This window comes from Xiphophorus maculatus, chromosome 4 (assembly GCF_002775205.1).
Source record: "Xiphophorus maculatus strain JP 163 A chromosome 4, X_maculatus-5.0-male, whole genome shotgun sequence".
Classification (NCBI taxonomy): Eukaryota; Metazoa; Chordata; class Actinopteri; order Cyprinodontiformes; family Poeciliidae; genus Xiphophorus; species Xiphophorus maculatus.
The window spans coordinates 21,626,900-21,645,571 of record NC_036446.1 but is presented as its reverse complement, the minus strand read 5'-3'; the positions used below and the strand labels follow the sequence as shown (position 1 = coordinate 21,645,571).

At 38.1% G+C, this 18,672-nt stretch overlaps 1 protein-coding gene across 4 annotated transcripts; it reads left to right on the top strand.

The window, feature by feature from the left end:
• Nucleotides 1-1,258: 1,258 nt before the first annotated feature.
• tmem255b (transmembrane protein 255B) lies at nt 1,259-18,628 on the top strand. 4 transcript variants are annotated; one of them, XM_023332024.1, is made up of 9 exons: nt 1,259-1,512; nt 2,128-2,270; nt 2,369-2,431; nt 13,170-13,259; nt 14,082-14,162; nt 14,561-14,643; nt 15,507-15,666; nt 16,841-16,984; nt 17,225-18,628. In XM_023332024.1, exons 1-9 carry the CDS (start codon nt 1,449-1,451, stop codon nt 17,453-17,455), a joined length of 1,059 nt encoding a protein of 352 aa, XP_023187792.1. In that variant the 5' UTR covers nt 1,259-1,448; the 3' UTR covers nt 17,456-18,628. The 4 variants fall into 4 exon arrangements, with proteins under 4 accessions (XP_023187792.1, XP_023187790.1, XP_023187791.1 ...); XM_023332022.1 differs by having other exon boundaries at nt 16,838-16,984; XM_023332023.1 differs by having other exon boundaries at nt 14,558-14,643.
• The last annotated feature ends 44 nt before the right edge of the window (nt 18,629-18,672 follow it).

Genomic DNA, 18,672 nt, shown 5'->3' with positions numbered 1-18,672 from the left:
CCATTTTCCATTTAATCCAAATGTGGTTTTGATGTTTTTCAATTAATTAATTAACCCCTTGCAATTCATACAAGATTCTTCTTTTTGTCACTGTTAGTTTCATAAATCCTTTATTTTAGTTTAACATTTTTTTCATGCTAATCATGTAGGAGGTTAATGCTTAATATTCTAGTTTATGCATTTACAAAGTACTCATTCATTTTTTAATTCCACCATAATCTTCTCTTTTTGCTGAAACAAAAACGGTAACAATGTGTCAATCACTAGATATGTAAATAATTATTTGAATATGTTAAATATTATTGAAATCCCTCTTAAAGATGTGAATAAAAACCTTAAATTGAATGGTTGTTATGAAGGTGTGTTAATCCTAAGTATCATTTTACTGTTTCGCACATATTTAAAAGTGTTTCATTATTTCTCTGACCGTAAAGTTTAGGTCAGTAGCAATGTTGTCCTCGCACATTCAATACTTTAAAAGGTCCACACAAATTTACTTCTGTTTAAAGGGATGTTCTCTTCTTTTTCCCATTTTGTTAATTCCCATTAACAGTAATGGGAATTTGTGTCAGATTACTTTTACACCCCAAGGATAATGAATTGTAAAGGATAACAAATTAAAAATTCCCAAACAATCTGATTGCCTGAAAAACTGAGGTAGACATTTTTCAGTTTACTCTATTTTTACAGGAATTTCTGGGGGTGATAAGGATGACTGCAGCGATTTTTGAAAAAATAAAACTGGAAACAATGGATGGCTGATGAATTATAATTGAAATTTTCATTGTGAGATGCTGCAAAAAAGAAAAGAAAAAAAGGAGGAATTTCTTTTAAAGCGTATTTATTTTTTTATCAGGCCTGTAAATAAGAATGTAGGTTACTTTTATTTAAACTTTTCTTGCTTCAATGTATTTGTTACGGGATGTTTGTCAGTCAATACAGCTTCAGCAGTTCACAGATATATATTGCTTTCCAGTAGAGGGCGCTGTACTCATTTAAATTATTCTTTCCCATAATCATGAAAACCTCATAAAACCTAGTTTTATGCATCATTAGACTGAGAACTGTAAATAATTTCCACAGCAATCCATCTGAAGCTGTATAAAACTTATGTAAGATAAATATTTGACTAATTCACCACTGGAGGGACACAGGGAGCTGATTGGCTTCTTCTTCCTCTCTCTCTGTAACTCCCTTCCCCTCAGGCTACAAGTAAAGTTGAACCCTTCGGACCTTTCATAGAGTCAGCTGACTGAAACCTCCTCTGATGATCCTGCAGCTCTGTGGATTGGAAACACAGGAACCCGTCGCGTTTCTCCGCGCAGGATGAGGACGCTATTTTGAAGCAAATTAGTGTTAGTTGACTGCACAAGAGGAACCACCTGGACTGTGTTTTTTAAAAAAAATATATATATATTTTAGATTGAATTCATCCTGACTGAAGCAACATGCAGCAGCCCGAAACACAACAGAGCAGTCAGCAAACAACCACAGAAACTCTGGATTCTGCAGGTAAACTTAACTTTAAAAATCAGCATCCTTCACACTGTTAAGCATGTTTCTTCATTTTCCCCGTGAAACTGATCATCAGCCTTCTTCTAGTTAATAATGCTGTTGCGTTAACAAATGCACCTTTAGGTTTTCGAAAGACTCAAACTCTAAATTATTCAAGTGTAAAAAGGGAGCAGAATAAACTAAATACTTGGGGAGGCACCTCTTGATTATTTCCTGCTGTAAAGAAGGAGCAATCACTTTTATAAGTTGGTTTAATGAAAGGAAATGCTCAGTAATTCCTATAAAGGTTGCAAAAAAATGAATACAGCAAGTTGTCAGCAAGTAAAGGATTTTAAAAAGTAACAGGAGTCAAATCTCAATGCTTTTGCACGATGAATCAAATGCAACAGTCAGTGAATCACATGCATAACAGTTTGTACAATTGAAAACTAATGTGTAACAACAACACTAGGTGCTTTAGTTGTATAAAATATAAAATTGTGTTTATCAACGGTTAAAATGCATGTCATATATCCATTTTCCGTGATTTGTGCAGAAATATTTTCACTATATTTAGTCACATTTATGTCAAAAACTGGACATCCGTTTTTATCTGTTTTATTCTGCTTCCAGGTCTCTATGTCCGCAGAAGGAAGACGGCTCTGTGGGTGACCGTGTCTCTGCTGGCGTTGGCTTTGGTGGTCCTCACCATCGGTCTCGTCTCGGCCACTCGCACTGACAACGTGTCCGTGTCTGGATATTACCCCGGCATCACCGTGAGTGAAACAATTTTTTTATATATATATAAAAAAGGTTATAAGGTGACCCGGTGGGTTTTAAATTACAAACACAAACATTTCTTTTGTTTCTTCAGCTCAGTTTTGGAGCGTTTCTGGGAATTGTTGGCATCCACCTGGTGGAAAACCGCAGACCCATGGTGAGTTTGTACATCTGAGTGTCATTTTCAATAAATAAGAATGTATTTGATCATTCTAAGGCTTAAGTTATTTAGAGCTTCATCTCGTAGAAATTGTGTCCCTTACCTAAAAAATGTAAAAAGAAGAAAATCAAGAGATAAACATATAGATACATTTTGTTTTCGTTTTTATGGTCAGGTATGCCTTTGTCCCATGTTGCAGAAAGCACAAAAGATCTGTCTTTTTCAGTGCTTCTTTTTAATATTTTGTCTGTTTCATGGTAGAAATAAGGTTTACATACCTTTACACCCCATTTTTGTATTTGTTCCCTGAAACTTGGTGACTGCTTATGCTACTGTCACATGAATAGTTTTCAAGCATTTGAGATAATTGGCAACGAGAGTGGACGATGAATTCTGGCCCACTCTTCTTCACAGAATTAGTCATATTAGGGGATGACCAGGACGTCTAAGGTAATGGAGCTGCATATTAATTGTATTTAAATCTGAACTCTGACTAGGCCGCTTAAAATCTTTTCTCTTTTGAGTGTCTCAGAGATGGACATGTGTGTTTTGTCAGGGTATTATGCATTGTTCTTAGAGATGTTCAAGGTAAAGGTAGTTTATTTATCTAGCTTATTTACTTTGGATCAACATTATTAGCTTTTTCTTCTTTTCCTCTTTCCTTTGGTTTGTTATTTTGTTTGTATTTCCTTTTAATTCATGTAAAGCACTTTGTATTGCCTTGTTGCTGAAATTGTGATATATAAATAAAATTACCTTTACCTTTACCTTTACCATACAGCCAGGTTGGTTTTGATGGACCTTTTAGCCTCATTATTTGAAAACTGCATTTGGTATTTACTCAGGTTATTTTTGTCTGACATTACAATTAGTTTGATGACTCCAGAGATAATTGAAATAGCCCTGTGATGGACTGGTGACCTGTCCAGAGTATCCCGCCACTGACCCAATGGTCACTGGAAAGAGACGCCAGACTGTCACTGTAGATATTCTTCATCTCAGTCACACATCCGGTGTTTCATGGTCTATTTCAACTCAGATTTAGTTACTCAAGAACCCCATAAAGAGGGTATAATGTAATATATTGCACAAATAAAATATTTGTATAACAGCAATATTTCAAGTATCAAACAAAATCTTAATTTGTGATACTTAAAACTTTACTTGTACAATGTGATGTTGCACGACACCCCTTTCCTTGATTTGCATCAAGGTGAGTTATGGCTTTCTGTGCTTCACTAGAATTGTCATTTTTAAACGAGGCCGTGTTCCAGGAAAACAAGACATATATAACATAAATTACAGGATTACATTACAGACTGTGCAAATCTGCTAAACTGTTTTGCGGGAAATTGTTGTGTTGTGAGCAAGAGACAAATCAAATTACTCAATGGCAGCGTAATGAGTTCATGTTCCTCATGCTCAGGTCAGAGTACATGGCTGGATTTGTGGTCGGGGAAAATTTGTCTCCAGACTTCAATGACAAGAGGGAGAATTGCATTAGTATCGGCCAGCTGCTAGCAGAGATCCGTTATTTTGGACAGGAACACAGACAACAGCAGATTGTCTCCTTGCAAAAACAAAAAGGAAGAAGGTAATAAAAAAAATTATCCTATCCATGATTCCCAAAAAGCAACATCAGAAAAATGACAGCTAAATCGTCCACATATAAAAGTTTTAGAGTTGGGAAGAACACGCTGCTAAACTGGGCCAGAGTCGTTCTGAAGCCAGTTCAAACCAGTTTGTGATAAAAGTCTAGCAACGGTCAAATACATTGCAGCTACAAAACCAAAAGCACAGAAGGTGTTGTGTGACATTTAATTGTTAGTATCGAGTTAACAGCACTTGAAACTCAGCATGATACCCAGCACGTCTGAACGGGACTCCAGTGACTTACAAATCTTTTTACTTGACGTTTAATTTTGTCCTAATTATTCTAATCCACACACTAAATAGAGCTAATCATGCCTAGTTTTCTCCTCTTTGCTTTAATATCTCTATTGTATCTTTGTCGCTCTTCCTATTTTCCCTTTAAGAAAAAGATTCCATTGTCTAATCTGTCTAATCTCTGCGAACAAAAAATAGTGATAATGTATGGAGAGGAGATTTGGTTCTTTGCACAAACGCATATCATAAATCAGTTCCATAACCCCCAAACATATAATAAGTTGTGATGTATTTAAACTGATCAATGAACTCCAAATACCTAACAGCAGTCATAATTATAAACGATAAATACAGTTGTACGTTTTTAAAATCACTTTCCTGATTTATTTCTGCGTTATGAGGTGTGACACAAAAATACAAAACAAAAAAAATCTATCTCATAACTGCATTACTCATTGTAACATCTAACTTCAGAATGAAGGTTATTTTTCCTAAAAATATTCTGGAAATAACGATGTCATTGGTCAATAAGATCATTTAAATCTACTCTTTGATGTAAATACTGCAGAAAATCTTTGCTTGAGGTTTGCATTCAGTCAAAAAGGTGAACTACACTGTGTTCCAAATTATTATGCAAATTGGATTCAAGTGTCATAAAGATTACATTTTTTGTTGTTCTATTAAATTTATTGATGGTATTGTGTGTCAGGGCTCTTTGAATCACTATAATTAATTTCTGAGAGCTGGATTGATTAGTTTGTCTGGTGAAGCTCAATTAAAGGAAATCTACATAAGAAGGATGTTCCACATTATTAAGCAGGTCAAAGGTTTCAAGCAATATGGGAAAGAGAAAAAATCTCTCTGCTGACGAAAATCATCAGATTGTGTCGTGACAAGGTATGAAAACATTAGATATTTAACAAAAACTGAAGCTTTATCATACTGTGAAGAGATTTGTGGCTGATTCAGAACAAAGATGCGTTTGTACAGATAAAGGCATAATGAGGAAGGTTTCTGTTAGACAAATTAATTGGATTAAGAGAGCAGCTGTTAAAATGCCCTTACAAAGCAGCAAACAGTTATTTGAAGCTGCTGGAGCCTCTGGAACCTCAAGGTGGAGGATCCTCCAGAGGCTTGTGGTGCATGAACCTACTATTGGGCCCCTAACCAGAGCTCACAAGCAGAAACGGTCACAGTGGGCCCAGCCGAACATGAAGATTAATTTTCAAACAGACTTGTTCACTGATGCCTGCTGTGCAGCCCTGAATGGTCCAGATGGATGCAGTAAATGGTGGTGGACGGCCACCACATCCCAACACGGCTGTGACGTCAGCTAGGAGGTGGTGGAGTCATGCTTTGGGCCGAAATCATGGGGAGAGAATCATTGGTCGGTTCCTTCAGAGTCCATGAAGGTGAGAAAATGACCTCATCAAAGTATATGGACTTTCTGACTGATCACTTTCTTTCATGGTCCAAAAAGAAGAGCCAGACCTTCAGTAGCAAAATCATCTTCATGCATGACAATGAATGCTGCAAGGAATACCACTGTGTCATTGGCTGCTAGGGGCATAAAAGGGGAGAAACTCATGGTGTGGTCACCATCCTCCTCTGACCTCAACCCTATTGAGGACCTTTGGAGTTTCCTCAAGCAGAAGATCTGAGGGTTTAATGCAGTTCATATCAAACCAGCAGCTCTGGGAAGGTTTTCTGACATCCTGCAAAAAAAAAAATTCAAGCAGAAACTTTCCACAAACTCACAAGTTCAATGGAGGCAAAAATTGTGCTGTGATATCAAAGAAGGGCTCCTATGTTAACATGTACAGTAACTTGGTCTGTTAAGATGTTTTTGATTGAAATAGCTTTTGATTTTAGTGCATGTGACCACTTAATGCTGCACATTCAAAGAATGACCGTTTGGAGTTCTTTATAATCCACAAAATGTTTAGAAAATCTGCTGTGCATAATAATTTGGAACAGAGCATTTTGAGTTTTTTATTTTTGAAAAAAAAATACGGTTCTCATGCGGAGCTTTGTTCGGTAAAATTTGATTAATACTGTAATAGTTCATGACTTGAAAATTATACTGACCATCATTTGCATTGGCCATTTAAGAAAACCTGAGAAAATATCACTTGCATAACAATTTGGAACACAGTGTAAAGCCTTTCATTTTTAATTTTAAAAGCCATCACTCGCGCCATGAGCATTTTACCATAAACAAATAGAAAAATCTGATTCACATTCATGATCCTAATTCTAAGCATTATTGTCCTCATGTTTTTAAGTTTTGTGAAAAAAAACAAACGAATACCAGTTTCTGTCCAAATCCGTACATTACAACGCAGCACAGATCAACAGTTTCATTATGGATTGTCTAGGCATGATGCAGGCGTGTCCGCTGTGCCTTTCAACATGACTGAGGCACATGTGAATTTTTCATGGAGTGTCCGGGGTGTTGCGTGCCTGCTCGGATCACGTTGGCTTACTTTGTGAGGCAGTGTACCATGTCTGCATCAGTCTTCATAGATGCTCCTCCTGCAGCATTCTCACACACACACACACACCCACGCACACACACACACACACACACACACACACACACACACACACACACACACACACACACACACACACACACACACACACACAGCACACTCTGTGACAAAGCATCTGCGTAAAGTGTCACCATCAGAGATAAAGTCAGGTCATATTTTCAGTCAGTTTTCTTGAGTTTTGACTCAGGTTTCCTGTTGTCTGCTTTGTTTGTTGTTTAAACGTCTGAACAAAGAAAACAAGCTGCGGCATCTTGGCTGCCTCTGTGGCATCACTCCCCCGCGTCTGTGCTTTTAAACTTTAATGGTGTGATCGCTGCCACGCTAACGCTGGTCTACAGTGTCTCCTCTGAGGCACGATGTTCGCTCCCACACAGGTGTCTAATTCTTCTCTCCTCCATCTGATGCCATCGCGGTAACGCGAGAGCCGGTTGGCACGGCAGAGAAGAACAACTATCCCTAGCACAATGTTTCGGATACCTGAGAGCCCCGAAGGTCTCGTTTCCTGAATGGACCAACCCTTTTGGTACTCTGACCTCATAAAGCAGCAGATGGAGGCGTTGGTATGGTCCGAAATGTAAACAAGGAGAGAAGTGATGAGTTTATCTGCAGTGGCCAAACATGCGCTTCCTGCTTCCCTGGAAAAATGAATGAACTCAATAAAACAACCAATCTATTGTAATCATGTTTTTTTTTTATTCATACCAATGATTTACAGGTTATGCTTCAAAAGGTGAAATAACATTTACAAAATATAAATAAATAAAAAAAAGCCATACTACACACAATTAAATCAAAATAGGAAAAAGAAAGTTATGTTCAATAAATGCCTAGTAAAATAGTTTGAACGTCTGCAAATCCCTGGTGAGATCTCTGGTTTCTCTGATGTATAGAAACAAACAGTTTCAGATATTTTTTTCCAACTTCTTAGTGACATTTGAGCAGTAGTACAACTCATCTCTAAAACAAACTGAAATCTTTTAGGGAGAAAATGAAACACAAAATGTTTGTAGCCCCTAAACTAAGACTTTGTCGATGCCCCTTTTGATTTTAAAACCTTCATCCTTTTTAGGTAGGACTCTGTCAGCTCGGCACATTTTGACCGGAAAGTACTGGCCTTTCCTAGGAAACACATGAAATCTATAAGATTGCTCCACCCACCATGTAGGTCTCATTTTCAGGTGAAAAGAAAACTGTTCCAAAGCATGATGCTGCCAACACCATGCTTCACTGTGGAAACGGTGTGCTTTGGTGACGTGTAGAGTTGTTTTTTTTAACCAACTATTTTTGACCATATTATATTTGATCCATGTGATTATCTGGAAGCTCTCTGCAGATGCATGAGATGCACATGAGAAAATGTCAAGAGGAAACTACCTGAGACATCTGGACTTTACGTGAGCTTATTCAGAGGCAGGCGATGATGACCGATGTATGTTGTCTCTTATTTAACCAGAGTTTAAATTAGTTGGGTTATTTTTGAACACAGCAACATTCCAAGTCTTAAGATGGTGCTTTACTTGTTTTAATGTTTCGCTTTAAAGATGAGAGTTTCTTTGTAATGGAGTTTGCATTAAAAGTGTCATTATTTACCGAACGGCACTTCATGACAACAGTCATAAACATTCATAAAGACTCCTGCATCTTCATGACAGGTGTTATGTCACGTTTATGACAGTGTTGTCAGTCTTATGCACACCCCGGCCAAATAAAGTGTTACCAGAGTTTTATTTATAATACAGCTGAAGATTGAAGGCAGTAAGAAGTTAAATTTTCCCTTTATTCGATTCTTTCTTTAGCAGGAAAGCGTTGAATTGCAAGATCCACATTTTAGACATTTACATTTTTCATTGACATCAGAGAACATTTAGATTGAGACTCCACAACGCATATAAAAACCTCTTAACCCTAACCAACTCCCCGTACCTCATCGCTACAGAGACAGATGGGTCTGTTTTTACAGGAACCAGCTCAAACAGCTCTCAGTTATATGTGCAAAGCAAAACTTTAATGTCTTAATTTCTTTTACTCTATTTTATGGAAAAATCTTCTAGGAACTTGTCGGAGCGTGCAGCGTTTCCTGTGAAAGGAAGGTGAAAAACTGCTTCTCTGTCTGGTCATCAGAGCCACTCTGATAACAGGCTTCACCGCCCCGATGCTCCGAGAGATTTCTTTATGACTAAACGCTTCATGTAGCTCGTGTTCTCTCCTAAAGCCGCATCTCCTTTAGTTACCGCCCGTGTCTCCCACACTGCAGTCCGCCTGGTCACCTTGCAGTTCAGAGAGAAGCACCTTTAAACGGGCCATATTTTACCCAACAGGCCACGGCACAATCACTTCTTATTGCCAACGTGGCCAGCTGTGGTCACAATTGGACGATCGCCGACCAATCAGCGGAGGAAGACCTTGCAGCGGTCAGCGATTTTAGTTACATAACCTGATAGTTATCTTTGCAGAGGCCGTAAAATTCCTCTTTGTGTCTTTATCTATTTGCCATTAGTGCTCCACTCTAAAAGTTGTATCAAAATGCTTCTGTGTTTCAAATTTTGCAGAGGTTTCTCATCACAGACCAAAACACTGATGGTGACTTGTGAGTTTACCTACTCTACAGTCAGTGGGCTTGAGAAGGAAAGAATAAATATCTTTAAAATACAAAAAGTCCAGTTGCATTTTATGCAAATCTACAGTTAGCATGAGCTGGAAAATGTAGGTCCCACAATACTTTCGTAATGGAAAGAGACACGTGGCAACATGCAGCATGTTTCCCACAAAAAGCTTATTGAAGTTGCTCATAATGGCATCTCTGTCATTATTATCTATAGACTTATTATTAATAACAAAGTGACACAAATGTTATGGAAGTAAAAAGGCTTAAAAGGATCTAATTAGATCAACTGATGGGACATTATTAAGATAAAGTAGTCTAACAACCTGTTGGCTGAAAACTAGCCTTTATTTCATCAAAGTGGATAATCTATATATTTCAAAATACTTACAAAATATAAACAACTATGGTGATGGATGGATGTATAAATAAATAAATAAGCTGTCAACAACTTTTAGATGACTGCATAGCGCGTTTGTGCTAAATTGTATTCCCACTCATTGAAAGCCTTGAAGGAAAAGATCCGACTTTCAGTTTCTTACCCTATCGACTAAAAAAACTTGGCTTGTTTAGCCATTAACAAAAGGACAACAGCAGGTCCTCCCCTGAATGAGGTGGTCTTGTCAAAGTTGAATGTTAAGCCGACTGAGATGCTGTGACGATGCACGGAGCATGGCTCTCAGATTTAGACTTTTCTGAACAGAAGATTGGGCTGAAATTTCTCTTCAACAAAGAAAACGCTGAGCGTTATAGCACCAATTACTATTTTTTTAGGGGACATTATATTTTTATTACTTAAATGATATTTTGAATTATTTGACAACTGATTTACAAAAGGTTGTTTTTGTCGGGTATTAAAATGATAATCTAAGACATTAAAGTGGGACAAAAAGCAAAACCAGAAGAAATCTGTTAGAGAAAAATGTTCACTTCACACATGAAGTTTGCCGAGTTGCTTTAAAGGGAAGTAGAGTGAGATCTCAAGAGTTGATCATCCATCTACACCAGATGTGCGCGTGTCTTTAATCTTATACAGAATATGATTATTCAGTTCAACTGGACCTTTAGGGGGAATAATGTTAGTGAATTAAACAGTGAATATGTTTTATGTGCTCGCAGCTGTTGCCAAGGTAATCTGAAGTAATGCAGTTGTCAGGCTCTATTGTCTCAGCCGCTGGCTTCATCTCCCACTTGCAGCCCATAAAAGTGAAGTCATTTGAACCGCTAATGAAGTGGAGAGTCTGGACCAGCGGCAGATAAAGCCATCCAGAAAGAGCTCATTTCCTCAGCCTGGTTCTTTATTCACTTCGCCGATGAAAATGTATTTCAGAATCGTGTTGGAAGTATCTTCTTCAGATTTCTTGCTCATTTTCAACCAGATCAGTGTACTTGACGATATTTGCGCCGTTTTAAAAAGCGAGATTGTTGACTTTTGATATACGCTAAAAGAAAATAAAAATAACAATTTGAATTTTGTTTGGAGCTTTATAATTAATATGTTTGGTTTTTTTTTCTGCAAAGACAGTACCAGCTGCTGGCAACTGGATTCTAAGAGGTAACACTTTATTTGACGGGTTGTGAATAAGACTGTCATAACACCGTCATAAACATGACATAGCACCTGTCATGAATATGAGTAAGTCTTCATGAATATTTATGACTGTTGTCATAAAGTGTCATTCGGTAAATCATGACACTTTTTAAAATAAAGTTGACATTATTCAAAATTGTCTTCGTTAAGACAACTTGACATGAACCAAGAAATCATGATCTGACATAAATTTGTTATAAAAGTGTTACTGATTAAACTTTAAAAATTATGTAGCTTTATGTTATTAACGCTACATAATTGTTGTTGGTGTATTGTTATTCACAACCCGTCAAATAAAGTGTTACCCTTTAAGCAACGTGGATTCTGTGCCTCTCCTCCCTTCCCCCGGTTGGGACCTTGATTTCAGAATGAAACATTTTTACTTTCTTCTGATAAGATGACTCTGAGCAAAAGTGCTCTTCTTTTTATTTTTTTATGTCCCAGGTAAGAGGGTTCAGATTTAGGATTCATCTGTGTGTAGTAGCTCCTCCCTCAGTCCACTCACTGTGAAGCTCCCTCATATCGTTGAATGGATTTTGCATGACAGTCCACTCAAGGCTGCAGTTATCCCTGTTGCTGGCAAACCCTTTCTTAACAGACTTTTTCCTTCCTGTCAACTTTCTATAAATGGCTTATAAACTTTTTGCAATATTCAAATTTCACTGTCACTGATTTTTGCTTTAGCTTCAAGCTAAAAATAGTCCCAAAAAATAAAGGCTGGGAAAATGTCACTGAGTGTAGTGAACCTATAAAATAAATTGGTTTCACTTTATGACGTTGGTAATAAAAAGTACTGAACTTTTTCACAATATTTGTCTAGCTGTTCTATACAATATCTTTGACACCTGGAGGTTTTAGATCATTCCTATTGTAATGCCAAGACTACAACAAAAATATTCCAGGTGATCTTAAGCAATTTACTAAGTTACAAGGTTATAAGTCAACCTGCTAGTATAAAAAAATGAAATTGCATTATTATGTTTTGTTTTTATTCGCTATAATGATGTCTGTTAAATGTTGTCTGCCTTACAATTATTAAAAATAGATGAGTAAACTTCATTAATCTCTAATAAGATTATAAGTAAATAATAAATACAGAGGATGAAGAGGTTTCTGACAGATTTAAAGTCTGACTTGAGTTTTTCACAATCTTTGTGAAAACATTCCAAGAATCTAAATGAAATAGATCTCGATGATCCGAGTTACAAATCAGGAAAATTACAAGTTGAGGCCGACGTTCTGAAGAAGAAAAGTTGTTTCCGTACCGAAGCTGTGGTCCTGTGGGGCGATTTAAACGTCAGTAGCTGATGCTGATTAGTACATTTTATTACCAGACATCTGTGATCTGCCAGCTGTGTCTGCAGGGCCGAGGGTGTGAAATCACAAAATGGCCGTGCCGCTCAGTGTAAAAGACTCGGGCGGATATGTGAGTTAGATCACCTCGTCTTAAAAAAAAACAAAAAAAAACAAAGCTGAAGGCAGAGGTTATTGATCAGTGATTGGGAACAGACAACACTGTGGTTTTGTGTGTGCGTGGCAGATTAGAGGGAATTAGATTGACCTTGTGGTCACCAAAAGGCCGTCCTCCTGCGCCGCACGCCGGGGCCGGCTTGTAAATCAGCCACAACGTGTTGGCAGACGAAGGAGCCATACATTTCCTTTATCATCCTGCAGCCCAGACGCTGCAGACAACCAATCAGGATGAATACCACCGGGGATGTGGAGATTACCTGCTTGCGGGGGCGTGTGTGTGCGTGTGTGTGATGGTGTTATGGGAAAATGCCAACTTTGGCTTTAAGCATTGAGCAATCATTGATCTGAAATTCGACGCATAATCAGGTAAATGAAACCTTGATATTGATGATTCAAACACAGCCGGTTTAAGGTTACAGATTACTCTAAAATTATTTTTAAATGAATTAAGATGTACATTTCTGTGAGTTTTCATCAATAAATTTGATTATTAGGTTGCCAAACCATAAGCGCTGGCTGTCAGGGGGAATAAAAAACAACACAATTAATATTACATGTTTATGGTGTCATATTCTACAAATTTCCATTACTATTTTATTCTTATTTCTGTCTCCGTCTCTCCTTAAGCTTGTGGCTGCAATAATCTTCATCAGCATTGGAGTCATTACGTCTTTCTTGTGTGCCATTGTGGATGGGATTATTGCGTCAGAGTTCATTGTAAGTATTGAACAGATTTCTCCTGAAAATACTTGAATTCAAATGAATTTATGTATTTTTTGTCTGAAAAAGAAATCAGACAAGTGTTAAAGCAAATCTCATTCCACATAAATCAGGCAGAGTTTTCTACTGACATCCAGGTCGAGACTCACACAGTCGCACTGATCAGGTCGTATCGAATGTCCTGATCTCACTTCGACCTGTAGAGAGGGCTACTTAAGCTTTCAACCTGATTAAAATGTCACAAAATAAATAAAATCCCCAAATCACTTCCGTTAACTAAAAGGAATCAAGGAGGGAAAATGTGTTAATGCACAAACTAAATGAGCATATGTAAGTTTTACCCCAGAATACCTCTAGACAAGCAAACAAAGGATAAGATCATCACAGCCTCCCTTCTGGGCGACAGAGACTGCTGCTCTTAATGACATCCTGAAAGCTGCACTGAGCTCCTAATATTGATCACCAATATTATCTGGTCTCCACAGATATATGCATTTGGTTCTCATGCAGTAAAAGTCATATCTATTGCGCATTCAGGCCTTGGAAAGTAAAATGACTTTTATTACCTTTGGTGCTGCATAAAGTGCAGTGAAGAATAATGGGCTGGCTTTTGCAGAACCAGTGCAGTGGGCAGAAATGAGCAGATGCATGTTGTAAACCTCTGCAGCCTCAGTGGCACACAGATGCAGAAAAACAACACAAAACACATCGCTTTTCACATTTAATGTAAACTTACTGTGGGAGGTGGGCGTGGGAGGGGAAATGCTCAGATTTTGCATGATGACACTTTTGATTGTTTAAATCTTTTGTCTGTTTCAGGACATACGGCCTTTGGAGGAGAACATGTGTGATTATTACAGCAGTGGATCAGGTTACGCCTACGATAACTACTTTACTGAGGTTTACTTTCTTAAATTTATCCACGCAATACACACACACACACACACACACCGACACACACACACACACACACACACGCGGACTTTTGTTAGAAAACAGTAAAAGCACCAATCCCATTCTGTGCCTCATTGAATGTTTAATAAAGTATGCGGTGACATCTAGTGGCATAAACGCGTAACTACATATATGAAATCCAGTTGTTGATCTCGGTTTCAGTGATTCCACTACTCCTAAAAAATGTAATTGGTTCCAGTGTTGCCAGCTCTGTTAACTTTCTAGATTTAACCCTGGTTTTGTAAACGATTTACGCACACTATGTTTACATCTGTTTGCCTAAACAACTTATCTAAACCCGCACAATTTTTTTAGCCTGGTGAACTTACTCATTGTCCCAGCAGGTGGCGTGCCGCTCATTCAACAAAGCCTGCTCGCTTAGAGTTAGGAGCAACACCTGCTACTGCTGCTACCTTTACTGCGAGAGGTGAGAGAACCAGACATTAAAACAAGCGCTTGACAGCTGGGTTTACCTTGTGAAGCTCATATTGCATGTGGGTTTAAATTTGACTTGCAACAGTGACAGCGTAGAGGATGCGGCTCAACCTGGGGAGAGGAATGAGCGCTTGAGAAAAAGACAGTTATCTTTCTGTTGGCTCTGTTGTGTGCTGATAATTTGCTTAGTAAATGGGCAGCAGGAGTAAGTGCTTTAGGTTAATAACTAACCTAAAGCACCGAGCTGGAGAAAAAAACAAATAAAAATTCTTCTTGAGTGACTATATAAGCAAAATCAAATAAGGCCTAAACTTATTGCTCAATAGTGGTCAGTGATTATAAAATAGATTTAAATTGTACTTTTTGAAAAACGGGTCACCTTTGACATACACGTCTGTTGTTCGTGTGGAACAGGCCTATTAGTTTAAATTAGTTTAATTAATTTAATTAGTTTAATTAGTAATACATTAAACTAATTTCAAATCTGACAGTTGTTTTTTTAAAATGAGAAACATCATAATAATAAGCAAATATTATGAACCACGTTCTCCTGACATGTGAACGGAGATTATATTTCAGGCTGATTAAAAAACTAAGAGTTCATGTAATACATGGCTTACAATGTGTTGTATGCTACTTCAGCAGGATTTTTTTTTTTATTTTTTTTTTTGACAATATATTGCAAGCTAATTTCAAATCTGACTGGTGAATTCAGATTCTGTAAAAATGACTTGGTAAAAGTGAACCTGTCAGTGTTAATGGTTACAGAAGTGCTAGGTGCTTGCAGCTCATAACAGCAAGATTGAAAGCACTAAAAGTCCTTCATGACCCACAGCTGCCCTCTTCCTGTTCCAGCTCAGAGTACCACACCCGTTACTACGAGTTCACGGGGGTCAGCGGCTGCTTCGATGTGATCCACCTGTACCGACTGCTGTGGGCCTCTGTGGTGCTGAACGTGATCGCCTTGTTCCTGGGCATCATCAACGCCGCCATCCTCGGAGCATACAAGGATATGGTGAGCAGCAGGTCCAGAAGAATTACAACAACGGAGAAAAAAAAAAAAAAAGTTATATGAAGGGGGAAAAAAGCCACAGAAATAGTAAAAAGGAAAAAATATAAAGGTGATTTTATTTCAGATTAAGATAAATGTGTGTAATATCCCATGTGGCTGGCACAGATGTTGGAGTTTTATGTTGCACGGCTTTAACAGCCTGCAGGCTTTGAAGAAAACCAACTCCAGACACCTGCTTCACTATGACCATTGCATGGCTAATATACTATTTTAATAAGCTCGACAAACGTCTCAGAAAACTCAGCTGAGTGAAATAATGCCTAACTTAGAGATGCTCCAAGCTCATTTTCTGTCTAGCTCTTGTTGCTGACACCATACTGTACGTTGTGTTCAAGAAAAATAAATAAGCTGGACAAGTGGAGGACAAAAGTATGAGTGTCAGGCCTAAAACAGAGAAATGGCTAAAGGTCATGTCTTCAACATTAGCCAATGTCCACAGAAAGATTTTAAGGAAGAATAGAAAACTTTGGATTAAAACTACTTTAATACTTTGCACAAAAATCTGGCTCACTGGAAGTAAACATGTAAAAAAAAAACTCTACTTTAAAAAAAATGGACCTCTTATTGCTTCAGTAGTGACCTTCAGCTCAGATGAGGAGATTCTCATCTGTCAAGACATATCATGGCCGTAGCACTGATTTCATGTTTTAAAACGTTTTCTATTGGTCTTCTGCAATATTGAAATTTTCCAAGAAGCTGAATTTGGGATTTTTAGAATCTTAAAGCCGAAATCATCAGAGTTCCAACAGAAATAAATCCTTACATCACTTTGTATGTTACTAAACAATTAAGTTTCACTGGTTGAATTGATTTACTGAAATACATTTTCAGGAAGGTTCTAGCACCTGCAATTATTAAGTAGCAGGTGCTTATACGTTGACACAAAACTGGTTGCCTGAATCTTTAAATTCATTGGTCAAATTTAAGTGGAAAACAAACGTCTTTTCCTGTGATACTTATAAAAAAGCTTCCTAAAATGTCTGAAAGGTTGAAGAACTTTAAAATATTAATGATGAAAACATCTGTTTTAATTTTAATTTATGCCTCCAAGTCTTAATGATATCTCACTTCTTCCTTGATTGAAATTATTATTCTTATTATTTTACTCCTGCAGCAGAAGCCCACTGCTCAGATTGCTCCGAGCCCTGCGCCTCCACCCCATATCCTCTACAACCCGACCCAGCACATGCTCTCCTACTCGGGCTTCTGCCCCTCAGGCCAGGCTCTGCCCTCCTACCCAAACTACCCCATACCCATGCAGGTACCAAAGCATAGCTATTAATGAGATGTTGTGTGTTGTGCTGGTGTTCCTCTGCCATGTGAAAATCCACATGCATTACACAAAGTAATGGCTGATGCTTTAAGGTGAAATTTGTTTTGATGAATCTCGGTTGACGTTTCTTTGGCCACACTACAAAGATCAAAGAAATGAAAAGCACATTTCACCTAAAAATACCAAAGATTACTTTGGAGATTTTACTCCGTTTCTCCTCCCCTTCAGCATACCAGCAGCTTCCAAGCACCTGCCACCCCCCAGATGATCCCTGACGGAGGCTCTGGCGCCAACCCCTCTGAGGAGAGCCAGAGCCAGCAGCCTGCCCAGATGCCCACACAGCCACCGTCTCAGGGAGCCACCCAGGACCCCGGAGGCTACATGCTGACCCCCAACGCTCCCGTCCTGTACGGATCCACCTACAACCCCTTCGAGAAACCCCCGCCGTATGCCTGCTGAGCCCCGACACACATACGCACACGAAAGGAGGTGGAGGAGGATGTCCTCACCTAGTTCAGCACAAGACTTTTTGTAGGTTGTCTTTGTAGAGAAAAAAAGTCAACACATTTCATTTCTGTGTCTTGTGGGTTTTAACTGATCGCAGACACAGACTGATGGATGTATATCTTTATGTTTCCTGTGGTTAACTGAGGAAATCAGCTCAGTTATCTTTTTCAGCATAAGATTATAATTCGTCACTCATAAAGAGTCTAAAACCGATCAAACGTACTACCCCCAAAGAGCAACTTACCACCTCAGTATTTCAAAAACAGAAGAATACACGCTTACTCCTGCAGCTGGTTTAGTAGATCAGACGCAAGCAAGTAAAGGGAGTAAGCAAACTCCTCAGAGGCTCAAGCTGACACTAAAATATGGGATTTTATTTATGAAGGATCGCTACAATTCACTTCACCACATGTTTAGAGCCCAACATTCCTGCCATGATCTCATCCTCTAACAGTTTAAGCTTAGTCAAGGTATGAGTCTTTAAAAACAAAAGAGAACAGTAAATGTCTGAAGTACCATTTCTGTTCATCGGGATTTAAGAAAATTAAGCCCCTTTTCTCGTTTATTTTAGGTTGAAGACTGTGGGTTTGCAGATCAGATCTGCTAGCCAGCATTTATCAATCTAAAAATATTGCCTGCGTTAAAATTTAAAAGTTAGCAAATTTCCAAAGTACTCAGTAATTCACGTCTCAGTTTGTGTCTCAGTTGCTGATGGACGCTATGAATGTACAGTGTGATTTTAGGACAACGGACTGATCTAATGTCTTGTTTAGATAATAGCTGTGTAGATAATCTTTAAATTAAAAAGGGCTTTCTTGAAATGTGAAATGGAGATTAGATGATATTCATGTTGCTCTTATTTATTCTTCGTGTTATTTAATGTGTACTTTAAGAGTCAATATACTGTATGCATTATTGATGATGTGTGTAAACTGTTGGGATTCAGTATCTGCTGCTATGAAATTCATACTGTTTTGATCTTTGACCTATACATTTGTGCTGTAAGGGCTTTGAAAGAACATCAAACAATAGATTTTGGAAAATGTGTCCATTTTCTTGAGAGGAATACTGTAATGCAACATTCATGTTTGAGTGGTGCACACAGTGACAACCAAAATATAAGTGGAAAAAAAGAAGCATGTCCCTAAGAGTCTTTGTTGAAAACAAGT

Bases quoted from the DNA above. Each gene is read 5' to 3' on its own strand.
- tmem255b (XM_014471656.2), top strand. From the start codon at position 1,449: ATGCAGCAGCCCGAAACACAACAGAGCAGTCAGCAAACAACCACAGAA. The intron at 13,260-14,081 runs GTAAGTATTGAA...TGTCTGTTTCAG, and splicing joins TTATTGCGTCAGAGTTCATT to GACATACGGCCTTTGGAGGA. The intron at 14,644-15,506 runs GTGAGAGAACCA...TTCCTGTTCCAG, and splicing joins TGCTACCTTTACTGCGAGAG to CTCAGAGTACCACACCCGTT.